The 16,956-nt window shown below is 56.3% G+C and overlaps 1 protein-coding gene and 1 long non-coding RNA gene across 2 annotated transcripts; both read right to left on the reverse strand.

Annotated features, from left to right (window-relative positions):
• On the reverse strand, positions 1 to 1,065 carry LOC115945530 (uncharacterized). The gene is made up of 2 exons (XR_004079842.2): positions 777 to 1,065; positions 1 to 448 (listed from the first exon to the last, which is right to left on the reverse strand). It is a non-coding gene; the product is annotated as an uncharacterized lncRNA (long non-coding RNA).
• A 1,756-nt stretch (positions 1,066 to 2,821) lies between these two features.
• Positions 2,822 to 12,753, reverse strand: SLC45A3 (solute carrier family 45 member 3). Its single transcript, XM_005143240.3, has 5 exons — positions 12,637 to 12,753; positions 9,887 to 10,336; positions 8,816 to 9,649; positions 7,535 to 7,800; positions 2,822 to 4,431 (listed from the first exon to the last, which is right to left on the reverse strand). The coding sequence occupies exons 2-5, from the start codon at positions 10,032 to 10,034 to the stop codon at positions 3,979 to 3,981; spliced, it is 1,701 nt and encodes a 566-aa protein (XP_005143297.2). The 5' UTR covers positions 10,035 to 10,336; positions 12,637 to 12,753; the 3' UTR covers positions 2,822 to 3,978.
• Positions 12,754 to 16,956: the final 4,203 nt, after the last annotated feature.

The raw sequence follows: 16,956 nt of genomic DNA on the forward strand, positions 1-16,956 counted from the left end.
GAAGCATCTTCTAACGTTTAATGCAGAAAGGAAGTTTCCAAGAGTGCAGAGTGAGTCCATGAGGTTTCTGCAAACCAGTCAAGCCAGTCCCTGTCAGCAGTGCTCCGCAGGGTCCTGAGAGCCGGGAAAGGGAATTCTGTATCCCTTTGGATACAGGCTTCCATTTGCTGGCATCCTTTTGGATAGAGGCTTCCATCGTGGGAGGAATGCTTCTGGCAGGGCCATAGTGTGCAGATGCTGCTGCAATAGGAGCTGTGTGAGGTCTTCTGTCCTTGCTGGGGCTCTGCAGGTAACCTGTAGCTCTCCAAGGGATTCCTTGGAGGCTGTGCTCGAGGAAGGCCTCAGGCCCCATGGAGCTGCAGAAGAGCAGACCCACAGACTGCCTGGGAGCAGTCCCCAGCAGCTTTCCACTCTGGTGTTCCTTATGGCATCAGGGGAGCCGCACACCCTGCGATGGAAACAAAGCGTGAGTGACAAAGGTGACAGTGTCCTGCCCAACACATCCATCCAAGGGAGGAGTCGTGCTCCAGCCACCTCTAGGGTTTGATGGTGGCAGTGATTTGAGGCCACGTACTCCCTGGCCACCCCTTAAGCAAAGGGATTTTCTCTGCTTTATGCCGGGCAGCGGGCACAGAATTCCTGTGCTCTGGAAGAACCGTGAGTGTCTGAGCCCGAACGAAACCTCCCAGCCCACAGCAAGGCTGTCAAACACCCCCAGCAATGGAGGTGGATGCTGCCTGGGAAGCGCCGCCCGCAGGTCCCCGCACGCCACTTACCCCGTGTGTCGGCCTCAGTCTCGAAGCGCCGACAGAGCGGAGCTGCGGGCAGGGACGGGAGAGCCTCAGCTCGGGGAGCTCCTCGGGTCCCCCCTCCTGCGGCACCGCCCGGGTGAGGCTGGCTCAGCCCCGGGGGGATGCTCAGGGCACAGCCCCACGCGTTAGAGCACGGCCTGGGGACAGCGGAGGCTCCGCTCCTGGAGCCGGGAACCGGAGCTGAGAACCGGAGCCGGGAACCGGAGCTGAGAACCGGAGCCACGGCCGCTCACCGGCCCCCACGCCCGCCGGAGGGGCGGGGCCAGCGCCGAGGCCACGCCTCCTTGTGCGACCCAGACCACGCCCCTCGCCGCCGCGGTGGTGGCTCCGCCTAGCGGCGAACACGCACAACATCATAGACCCACAGAAGAGTCGATTCCCTTTTAAAGACCTTTTAATGCCTTTTTCCATACAAATCCCGAGCATTCCGGCTCCTCCCGCACTGCACACAAAATATTTCCTCTACCGAATAAATAAAACGTGAATCTCGCGCAGACAGGAGGTGATCTCGCACAAAAACCCCACATCCATCCACACATCCCTCCCCACGGCAGGGACTCAACGTTCAAACAACACTCTGCATCCTTCCTCCCGCTCCTCATCAAACAATCCCAACGCACATCTCGCACAAGGGGAGGCACTGCATGATTCACTGGGAGAAGAAAGCAGAATCACAGACACACGGAACAGTCTGGGTTGGAAGGGACCTTCAAAGCTCAACCAGTTCCAACCCCCTGCAATGAGCAGGAGCATCTTTGACTGCATCAGTTGCCCAGAACTACATCCAGCCTGGCCTCCAATATCTCAAGTGCATTCAATCACCTCTCTGGGCAACCTGGTGCACCTACTACCTGGAATGAGAAGCTCATGAGGAGCTTGTACCTATATCCACAAGTGGTGGAGCAGGACCAAACCCCAGAGAGGTTCCATCACTAACAGCACACAAGGGATGTGCTCACCTGCACTAGGACATGCCCAAGTCCCCAGCTGGTCCCTGTGTGATACACGTGTGCTCAGCAGAAGCCAGGGAGGACAAATTTAAGTCTCTCAATAGACACTCTAGAGCTGCTGCTTCATCACTTAGGGGTCTGTAATGAAACACCCAAGGTCTTTATCATCAAGCCCATGCACCTGTAGCTTGGGGTGGAAGTTCTCTTTAGGCACTTAAATGGCTCAAAAAGCACTTTAGCATCGTAGCAGCCTCCATGTGCTGTGTTCCCCAGTTCTACACAATGTCCAGCACTCAGGTAGGGACCTGCTGGGAAACTCCTGCCTCTGAGGTCACTGATCACTAGGAGCATTTGTCCAGCCCACCTTTGGCATTAACACTTTGCCTTAAAGACTTACTCCAGCAGTGGACGGTGACCAGGGGAGGGAGGACAGACAAAACACTCTTTCTGTAGGTGGTTAAGCAGCTGCCAAATCCATCCCCAAAAGAGCTGCAGTTCAGCACACAGACCTTGTTGTGGGGAAGGGAGGCATATAATTTGAGAAGAAATAAACCCAAACCAGTGACCCTTTACGGGAAAGAAGAGCTTAAAAAGCCTGGGAGAAACCCTGGCAGGACCATCTGCAGACAGCAGGGGAGTAGATCTGCTTCCACGCCAGGGAGGAAGGCAAATATAGCAACACTTTGCCCTCCAGCAGAACCTCACAAGTGCCCCTCGCTGCCCACACAGCAGCAGTCACAGACACTGGGTTTAGAGCAGCCAATGGTCCACACCAGTTAAGGGCTGTTGAGCTTCCCCTCCACACTCACAGCCTCCAACAGACCAGGGGATGCTTTTCCTCTGCTGCAGAGGGAGCTCTGACAAGGGCATGTAGGGACCCTTGGAATGGCTTGAACCTGCCCAAGGGGAGACTGAGCTGAGCTCTTAGGCAGAAGCTGTTCCCTGGGAGGGTGCTGAGGCGCTGGCACAGGGTGCCCAGAGAAGCTGTGGCTGCCCCATCCCTGGCAGTGCTCAAGGCCAGGTTGGACACAGGGGCTTGGAGCAGCTGCTCCAGTGGAAGGGGTCCCTGCCTGTGGCAGGGGTTGGAGCTGGAGGAGCTTTAAGGTCCCTCCAACCCAAACCATTTGGTGATTGTGAGTTGAGTTGGGAGCATCTCAAAGTTCAAGCACTGCCTGTGGGCCAGGCCCTTGACTCCTATTGGGGTATGGGTGCTCTCTGAGTGGCTGAGCCACTGTGCTGGGGACCTGCTGCAGCAGTGACTGCTACCAAATGCAACTGTCTGGCAGGAGGAAACCCCTGCAGCTTCCTCAGGAGAGCAATTCCTGCTCCCTCCCAGTGTCCCAGGGCTGAAAACCCTCCAGGGAGTGATTTTCCTTGTGATGTGGCAGCATCGGTGAGGGGCCAGGTCTAGATCTGTGAAGAGAGAGCAGGAAGGAGCTCTGAGCAGTGAGGGCAGAGGGACGGCAGAAAGCTGAACAGAACCATTAAAGCAAAGCAGGGAAGAAGCCCTTTCCATCTGCTGCCAGCTGGTACATAGGTAAAAGATAAGTCACCTTTTGGAACTGGTCCTAATGAAACTTTACCTTGTTTCTCTGAAACAAGACATAGTCGCTTTTCTGCTGCTGGTTTCTCCCAGGCAGAGCAGAGCAGAGCAGAGCAGCGGTGGGATGGAAGCGTATGTGCACACATGGCCATACCTTAGCCACCCATCCTATGTTTTTCCCCAAGGAAATCTCCTCCCAGTGTCCTATTTGCAGAAGTATTGCTCAAGAGGTTAAGTAGAACTGCAAGAAGCTGAGGAAGAGGGTACAGCTCTAACTGGAGAACAGGAGAGCAAATGACTCCTTCCCTCCCCTCTCCATTGCCTCTCCTGCTTAGAAAATGACCCGTTATTAAAGGAAAACTCCATTTCCTTTCTCCCCCCCTGAATAACCCCTTTGGTGCTGGCTGTGCAATGCTGTCTTTTGATAAAGGCACCTTTGGAAAGCACTGATGGCCCAAAGCACAATGCCCCAATGCCTCCTCTTTACACCTGAGATTAGTGCTGCTGCATCTCTCCTGCCCTCAGCCCCAGAACTACCCCTGGGGCTACAGCAGCAGCATGTGGAGAGCAGGAGCCACACGAGGCTTTGCACCATTGGCCACGTGAACACACACTCACACACACACACATGCAGAGGACTCATCTGGCCACGTGCTGCCCGTGTGCCTCCACATCACACTGCGTACTTGGCCATGTCACTCTTATCAAAGACAACTTTGGTTGCAAAGTAAATGGCTATGAGGCCGAAAGCAGCAGCTGACACCATGTAGGCAGTCACTGACTGTGTAAACTGGACGATGGAGCCCATGAAGAGGGAGGGGACAACCTGAGAGAGGAGGAAGGCACTGTCCAAAATAGCCAGGTCCAGGCAGATCCCTCGGCTGGGAGCCACCGGGTCCGGTTCTCCCACCATCATCCTGAGGGAGACGTCACAGGAGGAGCTGACGCACAGAGCTGAGCTGGCAGCCGGGGCCGGGGAGGAAGAGGAGGAGGAGGAGAAGAGGCTGCCACTGTGTCCGTTCTGGTAGGACAGCTTCTGGCTGGGAAGCAGACCCTTGGAGAAGGGTTTCTTGTCCGAGCGAGCTGCAGCCTCCTCCTCTTTGCTCTTGTATTTATGCAAGAACACCTGAGGGAAAGAAGGAGGCAGGTGAGGAGGAGCGGGCGAGTGGTACGGAGCCCAGCAAGCAAGGTGGGAGCCCACTGCCTGCACAGGACAGAGCCATGCTGGGCTTTGTGTGTGCTGGGCTGGGCTCTCAGAGGTGCGGAGAGCCCACTCCGGGGTAGGATCTCCAAGTGAGATGGTCCCCAGGAGCCATCCCGATGGTCCCCAGGAGCCATCCCGATGGTCCCAAGGAGCCATCCCAATGGTCCCCAGGAGCCATCCCAATGGTCCCCAGGAGCCAGCCCAGCTCTTCCTGCCTGCCACAGGGTACGAAGCAGCCCTGACTCACCAGGGGATGTGGCCGAGTGGTGCCCTGGTTGTGCTGGAGCCCAGAGCCAGCCCAGGTTCTGCCTGGGGACACTGAGCTCCCTCAGGTCACCTTCCTTTTGCCACCTCTGCAGTGGGTGCCAAGGGGACTGGGCACCGAGCACAGCTCACCCCATCCTGAACCAGCTCATCCTGCAGGACAGGAGCAAAGGGCCAGCACCCCCCCTGGATGCATCCCAAAGCTGGAGAGGCCACTGCAGTGCGAACAGAAGCGTTCAGAACTTCACACCAGCAAACAAAGGGCACTCAGGTGTGAGCAGGGGAACCGGTGCAGGAAACCTGGGGCATTCTGCACAAGCACCAGTCTGCATGGGGCAGAGCAGGCAAGCAAGGCCATAGTAACCCATTCTCCACTGGGGAGGCTGAAGCCAAAGGGGGATATGAGCACGTGTCTGAGCGCAGAGCAGCCTCCTGCTGCAAGGGGCCACAGAGAACAGGAGCTGGGGCAGAAGTGGGGGCACCCCATCCCTGCTGCAGCCCCCCCAGAGCTGCCAGCCCTGCCCCTGGGTGTCAGCTGCCCCAGGCCACGGCTGTGGGGCACAACCAGGTTCAGTCAATCACAGAACAGGAGCCAGATGAAAAGAACCTCACTAAAGAGCAGTCACCCCCCAAAGGCTTTACCTGGGCTCTGCTCCGCTGCTCACTGTACCCTTCAGGTCTTTAATTCATGCCTTTACGCACCAATGCATCCATCCAGGACCGGCACTTATCTTCTGTGGAGCTTAAAAACCCTCCCACATGCCTGCTATTGCCATCAGACTTCAAAGCAGCTCCAAACCCAGCACAGACAGGGCATTGTGTGAGCCAAAGGAGGATGTCCCCCACAGCTCCAGCCCTTCCTATTCAACACTGATGTTCTCAAAAGCCTGCTCAGCTGCCCTCAAGGCTCAGGCCATGTTTTCTTGGTTTCTATAATGACCCAGGCTGGGACTTCAGGGATACATGTTCTGGCAGGGGGTCAATACCCAGTGTGGAGAATTAATGTAAATCCAGAGCAAGTGACTTAAATCCATACTCACAGGAATGAGCTTAGTGAGAACTTCTGCTTTAAAACCACCCCTTGCAAGAGGATACAACCACAGGAGGCACAGGAGCCTCAATCAACAGCTTCGTCTCAAAGAATCATGGAATGGTTTGGGTTGGAAGGGACCTTGAGACCATCCAGTTCCACTCCCCTGCCATGGACAGGGACACCTCACATTACACCATGTCCAACCTGGCCTTGAACACTGCCAGGGATGGAGCATTTACCACATCTCTGGGGGACCCATTCCAGTGCCTCAGCACCCTCACAGGGAAGAGCTTATTCCTTATCTCCAACCTGAACTTCCCCTGTTTCAGTCTGAACCCATCACCCCTTGTCCTATCGCTCCAGTCCCTGATGAAGAGTCCCTCTCCAGCATCCCTGTAGCCCCCTTCAGACACTGGAAGCTGCTCTGAGGTCTCCATGCAGCTTCTGTTTTCCAGGCTCAACAGCCCCAATGTTCTCGGCCTGGCTCCATACGGGAGCTGCTCCAGCCCCTGCTCATCCCCTTGGCCTCCTCTGGACTTGCTCCATCAGCTCCATGTCCTTGTTATGTGGGGGACACCAGAACTGCACCCAGTGCTGCAAGGGGGGACTCCCAGGTCTCCTCTGGAGTCGCTGGGCAGTGGTGGGAATGAGGAACCCAGCAGTCCCCACCTCCAGCACAAGGTGGGAATGCCACCACACACCTCCAGCGAGCTTCCAGGTGTGCCAGGACATGCGGATGTGTTCCTCCTGCCCCAGCTGAGCTTCAGTGGCCGTGCTAAGGATGCATGCAGGGGAAGAGAGTGACTTACGCAGGCTGTGCAGAGCAGGGAGCTCCAGCGCAGGTGGCCGCACGGGGGGGCAGCAGCAGCCACTGTGGGTGCCCCCTTCTGCTGCTTCCCTTCAGGAGCAGTGGGTAAAGACAGGAGAAAACAAAGAAAGTAAAAGAGGGGAGGGAAGAGAGGAAGCAGGAGCGAGGGAATGAGGGGAGGCAAACAGGAGGGATGGGAGGTTTCAACAGGAAGAGAACAGAAATGGAGCAGATGGGGAATCCAAAGGCACTTTAGGATCTACCTCTCTGGGGTCTCCCTGCAGCCTGCTGCAAAGTGCTCGGTGAAGGAAGGAGGAACGTTCAAGGCAGGGCAAAAGAAATGAAACCCAGCTGTACCCCACAGCTCACTGCGCTTGTGTCCAGAGTTTCACACCCTTTATTTCTCTTGGAGCGAGGGGAATAGGAAGAACCTCAGTTTTCACAGTACTGATCATCATGCTATGGACAACAACTGCAAAGCAGGACCTCAAAGGAAGGAAAATGAGGATCTTAGCACATCTCGGATCTGCAGATGTGACAGATGTTGCAGAATGCACACAGCTGGAACTAACCTGCACCACTTTCCCTAGCAATATGCAGGACACAGAGGAACACAAGACATGTCTTTTGATACACCAACTCCAGCTCATTTCTCCCATCTTACCCACTCCTCACTTTTTAAACCTGCATAACACTTGTTGGGAGCAGGGGATGCCTAAGGAAGGAGATGCCAAACTCTCTTATCAGCTCCATTCCAGGTGAATCTCCAGAGAAGACACAGCCTGGAGACAAGAGGCCCATGTGGAAAACCTTTGCACAAAGGCATGTGTTCCTTTCCCATGTGCTGAACTGAGTGGACCGGCTACAAGAGGCTCCCAGGCTGTCCCCACAGCACCCTGCCCTCTGGAGCTGATCCCTACCTGTTTCTCATGGTGGTACAGTGATGCCAGTGTGTACGGCAGGATCTGGAGTGCAGAGAAGGTGAAGCCGGTCAGAGCAGCCGAGATGGTGACAATGGTGATGCTGTGGGAGAGGCACATGACGATGGCAGCCCCGGGGAAGAACACCACACTGCTCAGGTACACTGCGCGCGCCCCAAAGCGCGTCACCAGCCGGTCCATGATTGTCGAGAAGAGGATGGATGTGATGCACTGCAGGAAGAGCCCCAGGCTGCCCATGCGGACCCCTGCAGGGAAGCACAGGTGGTGAGACTGCACCCAGGCTTCACCCAACACATCCCAGGCCTGCAGCAGCCACACTGCAGCTCCCACCGTCCACCAGCAGCAAGTGGTGCCTACAGATGCTCCTGGGCACCCCAGTCAAAGCAGAGGGGCAACGGGAGATAGGAATCCAAATGGCATCCTTGTCTTTGGAAGCTGTTTGCACCTTCCTACTTTTACGCCAGCATGTGTCACCTGCTCATGAACCAGGATCTGTTGTTATCTGATGCCAAAACCAGCAACGGAATGAAAGGAACAAGGAATTGTGCTTAAGCCAAGGTAAAGTATACAACATGCACTGAATGACTGCAGTATCCGGTAGCAATCCGGACCTTACCCTTTGCAAAGCTCTATCAGATTTCAGGGAATTAAAACCATTAACTCTTTGGAGCAAGGATCATTACTCAACATATGTTCCTGTGACAGCCAGCACAATGGAGCCCTGACCTGCTGGCAGCTATACAGTGCAAGTGTTAAATAATAATTAAGCTCCCTCTAAGTTAAACAGACACTCAGCACAAAGAGGCAGTGTACTGCAGAGCTCACAGAGGCAGCGAGTGGAAAAACCAGAGGGCAAGATGTACAGCTGGAGGAGGACGAGGGCCAGGAAGGTGCCTCCAAGGATAAAAGACTTGGATCCGGGAGAGGAGAAGGGCCAGGAGGCACACAGCAGCCAACATGGGACAGCAGGCAACAGGAGCAAGCAGGTGACATGCTGCAGTGAGAGCATCCCATGATGTGGACGTGGCAGCTACAGACTCCAGTGGTGAGCACTATCAGAAAGCACTGGAGAAAGGGGTGAGAACTGGGGAAGCTGCCTGAGGGCTCCCAAATAGTGATGTGAGATGGGAATCCCACCATAGAACAACTGCAAGGTTGTTGTGCATCACCAGCAGTGCTGAGCCCATTCCAGCTCCCACTGACTGCTCCTGTCCCAGGGAACAGATGCTGCAGCCTCAGAGCAGCTGCTTCACTTCTCACCTTCATCGTAGTGGCGTCTGGCATCCGTGCCTGGCTTGGCCCTGGGGACACCATGGTACAGCCCTTCCCCAACAAAGTCTGTGTAGAACAGCATGAAAGTCATGAGAGCCATCCAGCTGCAGAGCTCGGCCACGAACAGGCGCCGGATGACCTTGGGGATGCGGCAGTAGAGGCTGTGAAGCCGCGGCACCAGCGTGCAGAGGTTCCGCAGAGCCTGCATCAGGTGCCTGGCCTGCAGGAGACACGAGGCCCTGGAGATGTGGCAAGAGCAGCAGGCAGGGGGTGAGGGTTTAGGGGGAGCATCCTTCAGTGCTGGGCCTTCCAGAGCATCTGCCTGTGTGGCTGCCTCCTCTGTCACAAAGAGCGTGGCCAGCACACAGCCGAGGAAGATGATGGCAAGGAGGCTGAAGAGGCAGGTCTCCTGCCCTCCCAGGTACGGGGCCAGAAAGCTGCCACCCCAGTCTATGGCTGGAAGCAGGTAGCCAATGCAGCCCCCCAGGCTGATCATGAAGGCATACATGGAGAAGGCCTGGCGGCAGTTGTCGGGCTCCTGGAAGAGGTCTGAGAGCAGAGCCTCCAGTGGGGTGAAGCAGACCTGGCCACAGAAGTCCAGTAAGCCAATGCCCAGGATGAGGAAGGCAATCTCCAGAGGACGAGGGTTGAGGGCGAACAGGCTGGCCAGGCTGCTGGCATGTGGGATAAGGAAGAGGCTGAGCAGGACTCCCAGGCAAAGCATCCAGATGAAAGGTCTCCTCCGGCCATAGCTGCTGTGCCAGTGGTCACTGGCGTATCCTATCAGCGGGACAAAAACCAAGCCAAGGACAGGTCCTATCCCTGGAAAAGAAAAGAGGTGGTGTTAAGGTCTGGAGCACACTGCTCTGTATGCACTGCAAAGAAATAGCCTGGGGTGTTTCAGGAACTCAGCATGCTTCACTGGGACACAGCCCCCTCCTCCAAACAGGCTGCCCTTGATGTGACAGTAGACACCCCTCAGAGACAAGCCCCCATGCCCTTATTTGCCCTCCAGAGTCAAAGGGAAAGCACTTCAAAGGTGAGAGAAAAGCTGCCTACCCAAAACCATGGTCATGAACTTCTCCTCCACTCCCACTTCCAGCAGCAGAGGAGGCACATAGGTTATCCCTGCAGCCAGGCACACCTCCAGGCCGAACGTCAGGGAGTTCACCAGCAGCAGCTGGGTCTTGCTGTTATGGAAGAGCATGCTGGCCCCGGCTGCCTGCCCCGTGCTGGCCCCGGCTGCCTGCCCCGTGCTGGCCCACAGCCCTAGTGCCAGCGAGCTGCTGTGCTCCAGCTGCGGCACAGACAGGGATGCCCCACAGGCCAGGTCTGGAGCTCCCCTGCCTGCTCTGCTGCACAGATGCTGCCTCCCATCTTCAGCAAGGGGGAATGAAGTGTTTTTTCCTCTTCCTCTTTGTGCAAGATGTGACCCCAGTGATGCTGAGTCCAGGCGTGGGCACGCACGGATCCCACTCCAGGCTTCCCCTTCTGCTCACATGCTGTGGTCTGTAAGGAGACAGAGCTTGTTAGACACAGCGGGGTCCAGGGCAGGGGAAAGGGCTAAAACCAAGCACCACAGACACATCATTGCTGAAAGGGACAGTCACACAGGAGGGTGATGAGAGGACATCTGTGAGAGCAGGATTAAGAGATCCAACCACATTGGTGCTGGGTTCCTCTCCAAGGGCTTGTGACAAATGTCAGTCATGGTTTGGGGAAATGGAACTCTGCCTTTGGGCTAAGGGAGGTCTGATGTCCAGCTTCATCTCAGAGATGGGCAGTTGTAGCAGACAAACAAAGGACTTAGGGTCCCCTCTCCCAGTGAAATCAATTAGAAGCCCCTTCAAGGCTCAGGGCTGCAGTCACACGGGGTCATCCCCAGAGACCCACTGCCTAATGACAGAGCATCATCCACACTGCTCCGTTTCGCCCAAATCCCACCTCCAGCCCAAGACAGGGCACAGGGAACAGATGGTGCCTCCATGGAGTTTCACAAACAAACCTGACCCACTTTAGCCTCATCTAACAGTGAACAGCAATTACCTTACTCATTAGGCTGAGTCATTTACTTGCCCTGTAACGTGCTCCCTCTTTCCAGCCTTCTGCAGAGGGGAGAGGCCACCGGAGCAGGACAGGGGCCAAGCAGCTAAGGCAAGAGTAAGCAGATGCCTCTGTAACCTGTTAGGACCCTGCCACGTCAGCCCCCAGCATCTAGTCCACCAAAGTGCTGACTTGCTATAAGCACCTACTGCTCTGTGGTTATGCTAGGGAAGGTAGGGGGGTTAGCAGGACACGAAGCTCCCTCACAGCCACTGATGCAAGAGTAAACCAAATTGCTGCCTGATTCTCAGGATTCATGTTCCCACTTCAGCCTCCTGTGCCTCCAGGGTGCTTTGGGTCCTGTGGATGGAGGAGGCTGAACGCTGATGAAAAGGAGGTGAGAATCCAGGTGTGCAGCCTGCTGCCCCTCCAATTTCGTTTTCTTCGTTACAGGGGAGAGGAATGAGAACAGGGAACTTCCCCAACACTCCCCTTCCTCCTCAGCAGCAGCTGAACCAGCAGTGCTGGACCACAGCTGCACTGGGCAGAGAGAAAACCCCATGTGAACACCAAACGCGGTGCCAGTGAGCATTCCCTAACCTCACTGATGCTTTTGATGCCATCACTGCACAAGTAAGCAGACAGGTACAGCTGGGACTGCTTCTACAGTCTCACTTTTCCTTGCCCTCTTCAAATAAGCCCCATGGAGATGAGTAGGTGAGGATGTGTGGTGATGAGGTTGCTACAGAGGTGCAAGCATCACTCCTTGCCTCTTGCTGCTGTAGGGGGAGGCACCTCCTGAGCTCAGGAGCTGATGGGCTGCCAATGACAGGCAAAAAGGACTGATTATTTTCCTTCCTATCTCTCAGGTCCCCCCTCCCAACAGCTTAGACCCCAACTGGCACAACAGATACCTCCTTTTAACAAGTGTGAACATTCAAATGACTTGCCCAAGGTCAAACAGCAAGGGAAGGCAGGCGGGAACAGCAACAGTTTTCCTTTCATCACTAGACATGGCTTCAAAGGCACGCTCAGAGGCCCCAGACATGCTCAGCCTTACTTCAGATGCACTCTATCTGCAAGGGCTGGGGGCAGCAAGCACCGTCCTCAGATGTGGGCCACACACAGGATGCTCAGCCCTGCTCACGGATGATGGGTCCCCAGCTGGCTGACAGCCCTGGGATAGGAATTCAAGCTCCAGTAGTACAAGCCTTGGTGCTGTTGGCTAAAGGGAGCAGACTCCCAAGCCCAAATGACCCGAGCCACCATTGCTCTAAGATAGAGCTGGGAGGGAGGTGTAATGTCCACTGACTGCTGCATTCAGGCTCTTGGAGGGCTTAGGGAGGGGGCTTATCCCTCCTTATCCCAAGGTAATCTCCAAACATTCAATAGAAGATGTCTTACACACACACAGAGGATTTCTTATCAGGAGGGAAGACAAGACCTGTTTCTTCCCTCTCCACACCCTCACAGGGCTTTAAGGACCAAAGAAATCCCTACGTATCCAGAAGCAACACTCATGTACAGAGATGAGAAGCTGCTACCAGCAACCAAACTGCAGCTCCAGGTGAGCCCTTTCCTGTTTAAACTGCATTTGGTGCCAATCCCCATCAATGCCTTGGTTTTCACTTTGTTCACAGCACAGAGGGATGCATTGGCTCTGCTGGACAGAAACAGCAGCGCAGGGCAGGGAGGACGGGGGCAGAGGGATGGGAGAGGAAGCTTCGGGAAGCGCTGCAGGAAGGGAGGCAGGAGCCAGGACTCACCTCCCGCAGGCAGCGCGGCCAGAGGCGATCCCCGCTCCTCGAGCTGCTCCCCGGGTCCCGCAGCCTTCGGGCGCAGCCCCGGAGCGCAGCGGCGGCCCCGCGGCAGGTACAGGTACAGGTACACGCACACAGACACACACACACACACACAGACCGGGTTTGGTTTCAGGGCCCTCCCTGGTGGGGTGTGCTCAGCACCGCGGCCACGCCTGCCCTGGGCAAACAGGCACCGGCGCAGCGATGTCGCTGTGCCAGAGCGCGGCGCCGGCAGCGCCCTGCCGACGGGCCGGGGTCAGGGCATGGACCGGTGTTCGCTGGCTCCAGATGAGGCGTTCCCGGCGGCTTTGCCTCTGAGTAACAGCAGCGAGACCGGAGACTGCGCTTCAACCTCTCCTCTCTTCCAAGATAATTCCCCGGCAAGCTCTGGCTGGTTTGGTTCTGGAGCTCTATAAGCTTTGTCTGGATGTGGAAGGAGTCAATCACCGCGTCCTACGGGGGTCCTGGGCTAACTGCACCATTTACACCTCACACACAAGGGAGCTGCCAACAGCCTGCCCAGCCCGGGGGGATTTGGCATCTTGTGATGGGGAGGCCCTTTCACAGTCAGACAGGTCCAAAAGCTGCAGGACAAGAGGAACTTCTTCCCCCCGGCCTCAGTTTCCCCCAACTTCTACAGCAGGAACAGTACAGAGCACAGTGCCAAGCCCCTTGCCACAGATCCTCCCAAAAGGGACACAGAGCCCTCCTGTGAAGGGCTCCTGCACACAGAGCAGAAGGGAGCCACATGGGGGGCTCCTTCACAGCTGCTCCCCGAGCTGTCGTGCCACGGGGACATCGCCTGCTGCTGAGCTGATGACGCCTCCCTCTGCTCTTCCTCTCTCCGTCCCCGAGGAAGGGGAACGCATCTTTAAACACGGCGGTTTGAAACGTGAAAACCAACCTGTTCCTGGCCTCCCTCTGCAGAGAAACAACAGCTCAACGCCAGAGGCTGGCTCAGCCGCAGCAGGTAGGAGGCGGGTCCTGGGGCAGGGGCAAAGCAGCAGGATGCGGACAAAGGCATTGAGAGACCAGAGGAGAGGGCTCTGCTCCCCACCTGCTCTCCAGCAAGGACAGCCCAAAGCAGAACGCACCGCAGCTCCTCCGCTCTCACCCACTGCAGCAGGCAGAAAGGCAGGAGGAAGCAGGCAGTGCCCTGCAGAGCACAGCTCCCCGGCAGCACTGACAGGGAGCAAGAAGGGGTGAAATCAGGGGAAGGTGCTTCCCAGAGCCCGTTCCTCTAAAGGCAGAGCAGCAAGAGCTGCAGTCACGCATTTCCCCTGCTCACAGGCTCCAGAAGCAGCTCTGACAAACACCTCCCTGCAGTGCCGAGGCGCAGCCGGGCCCCACATGAGGAACCCCAGGATGTGCACATGAGAAGAGAAGCAGCAAGTGCACAGACACGCACTGGAGTCAGCACGGAGGGTCCCGGAGATGTCAGCGGGACTGATTCACACACAGCAGCACCAGCACAAATTCACTTCCCATTTCCCCTCCACCGGTGCAGACACAGCTCTGAGCACCCCCAGGAGCAGACCCTGGGGCTCATCTTTCACTTCTAGAAGAAACCAACCCCAAATCCCTGCAGAAAGAGGACTATGTGCACTGATGGACATGCACAAGCAGAGGCTGGAAGCAGTTTCCCCTTCTCCCCATCTTGCCAATGTAGGATCTTACAAGTAACCACCTCCAGATAGTGCTTAGCTAGAATGAAGATTGAGGGATGTGGCAGAGAAAACCTCATTTATTCCTCAGAGGAATCCATATCCTGATACTCCATAATACTTCCAGTCTCTCACATGGATGCAGAAGGAACAAGAGGTGTTATTAAACGTTGTAGCAGCCCCTCTGATTTATGGCAGTTGTGCACCTACCCCATGGGTCAAACAGCCACAGTAATGATCACACAGCAGAGAACTGGATTCATCAGCTATTTCTGACCTGCCAGGGCTCTGCAATAACCTGAGCCCTGTCTTACATGAGGCAATGACCCTCATTACATGACCCCACAAAAGCCTTGTTCTTAGCAAAGGAAAGGCCTTGGCTTTTTGGAGAAGCTGGTCCTGGCCAGTGCAGGAGCTGTGGAGGGCTCCAGTCCAACACTTCACAGGTGATACAGACCCACATCACCACAGGCTGGGTGCAGAAGCCTATTCCCCTTCAGGCAGCAGAGGGAAGGGAGGGCCAAGGATATTGCCAGCCTTTGGCTTTCCATTCATAACCACAGCGGTCCATTTCCAACCTTCCAAGGGGCTCTTTCTGAGTGTTATTAATTCCCTGCTCCCTGGAAGTCCTTTGGAAGAAAGGGTGGGAGAGAGCACAAGAGCAAGTGCTTAGGGAAGGGCTGTTCATCCAGTGCCAGATCCTTTCACAGCTATCAGTGTCCATTCACTGCAGCTGAATGGGAAATACACCATGGAGAATAGCTCTGGCAGGCCCGGCGGGATGAAATGGAAACCTCACCTGACCTCTCCTGACCCTCTCCCCTTCCCCCTCCCTTCCCAAATCTCCTTGACCCCATTCCCAGTGTGGGGAGAGGGGAGTGCTCATTAAGCAGGGATGGGAGAAGGGTGATTGAGTCCCTCTGCATTAACTCTGCACTTCCTTTGAGCTCCATTCTATCAGCTCAGCTTAGGGGAAGAGCAGCAGCGGGTGGAAATACCCTGGATGGGAACAAGGAAGACCCAGCTTGGTTCAAAGGATGCAGTTGGCTTGGAGGGACCAGGGCTGGGTTCTTTCCTGTCACGCTGCAATGTTTCACTGCAGCACCTTCATTGCCACCATCCTGCTGCCTCAACCTTGGAGGCTGAACAGTCCTGACCACGAGTAGGGCTCGTTCCCAAGCCCAAGGGAAATGGTTCCCATCTGCAGAACCTTTGGGAAGTGTTCCAGGTTCCTTCAGGTAAAGGTGTAGCTGGGAGGGCAAGAGGCTGTTGAGTGTTTGCTGTGGGTTTTGGCTGCCTTAGCTCTGGTGTCAGCCTGACTGACCAGCAGCTCTTAGGCAGAAGCTGTTCCCTGCGAGGGTGCTGAGGCGCTGGCACAGGGTGCCCAGAGAAGCTGTGGCTGCCCCATCCCTGGCAGTGCTCAAGGCCAGGTTGGACACAGGGGCTTGGAGCAGCTGCTCCAGTGGAAGGGGTCCCTGCCCGTGGCAGGGGTTGGAGCTGGAGGAGCTTTGAGGTCCCTTCCATCCCGACCCATTCCATGAGCCTCTGAACGGGGCTGCTCGTGCCTGCCACACGGTGGGACAGTCTCACAGTGTTTCACCTGCTCAGGACTGGCACAAAACCCCCAAAGCAAACAGAAACCTCACGCACTCCCAAACACACACAATGCAACCAAGGCAGCAGCACTTGCAGCGTCTGCTCTCAAGGGCCCCACTTTGGTCACCCCTTCCCGTGCCAGCATCAGGTCTGCTACAAGCAGCTCCCAATAGGCTTGGCTGCCTCCCCAGCAGAGCTCTGCTTGGCTCCTGCACGCCCCAGGCTTCTGCTTTCATTCATGAGAGAAGCCCCTGCTTTGGAGCAGGAGGGGAGGTGCGACAAGACCTGGTCCTGCTTTGCACTTGAGCTCATCCGGGCTTGAGCCCATCACCGTGGCATTCGGGCTGGTTCAAGCCCTGAGCCACCCTCTCCCCCCAACCTCCTCTTGTTATGAGTTTTAGCAGAAGAATACAAATGTAAATGGAACTGGAAAGGGGGGACCCCCCCCTCTGCAGCACACTCATGGGCACAGCTCCCATCCCCACCACCAGGTCTGTATGGATGTGGCAGTGTGTGACCCCCCCGCTGAGCTGCCTTTTCTCTGCCCGAGCCCGGGGGCTCCTGCACCGCGTCCGCTCCAACCGGCCCACAAAGGGGATTAGGGGGCAGAGTAATCCATCCCATTAGCCCTTGCTGGCGCTGCTGTCCTCTTGGCGAGGGGGGGAGAGCCCTCCAAAGGCTTTTAAAGGCGCTGAAATTACACTTGAGCCTGAAACACTCGACCCAGCTGCTGCGGCCCCCAACAATGGGCTGCTTGTAAAGGGAATACCGGGAAGAGAGGAAAAAGGGCTGGATGCTGCTAAAAAGGGCAGCGGCCTCCCCACGGCTGAAACACCGAGAGGTGGCTCAGACCCCTCCATTGCATCCATCCACGCGTGTTCCCTGCGGAGCCAGGCCCTGGGATGTGTTTCATAGACTCATGGAATGGTTTGGGTTGAAGGGACCTTAAAGCTCCTCCAGCCCCAACCCCAACCCCTTCCACTGGAGCAGCTGCTCCAAGCCCCTGTGTCCAACCTGGCCTTGA

Source organism: Melopsittacus undulatus, chromosome 16 (genome assembly GCF_012275295.1).
Source record: "Melopsittacus undulatus isolate bMelUnd1 chromosome 16, bMelUnd1.mat.Z, whole genome shotgun sequence".
Classification (NCBI taxonomy): domain Eukaryota; kingdom Metazoa; phylum Chordata; class Aves; order Psittaciformes; family Psittaculidae; genus Melopsittacus; species Melopsittacus undulatus.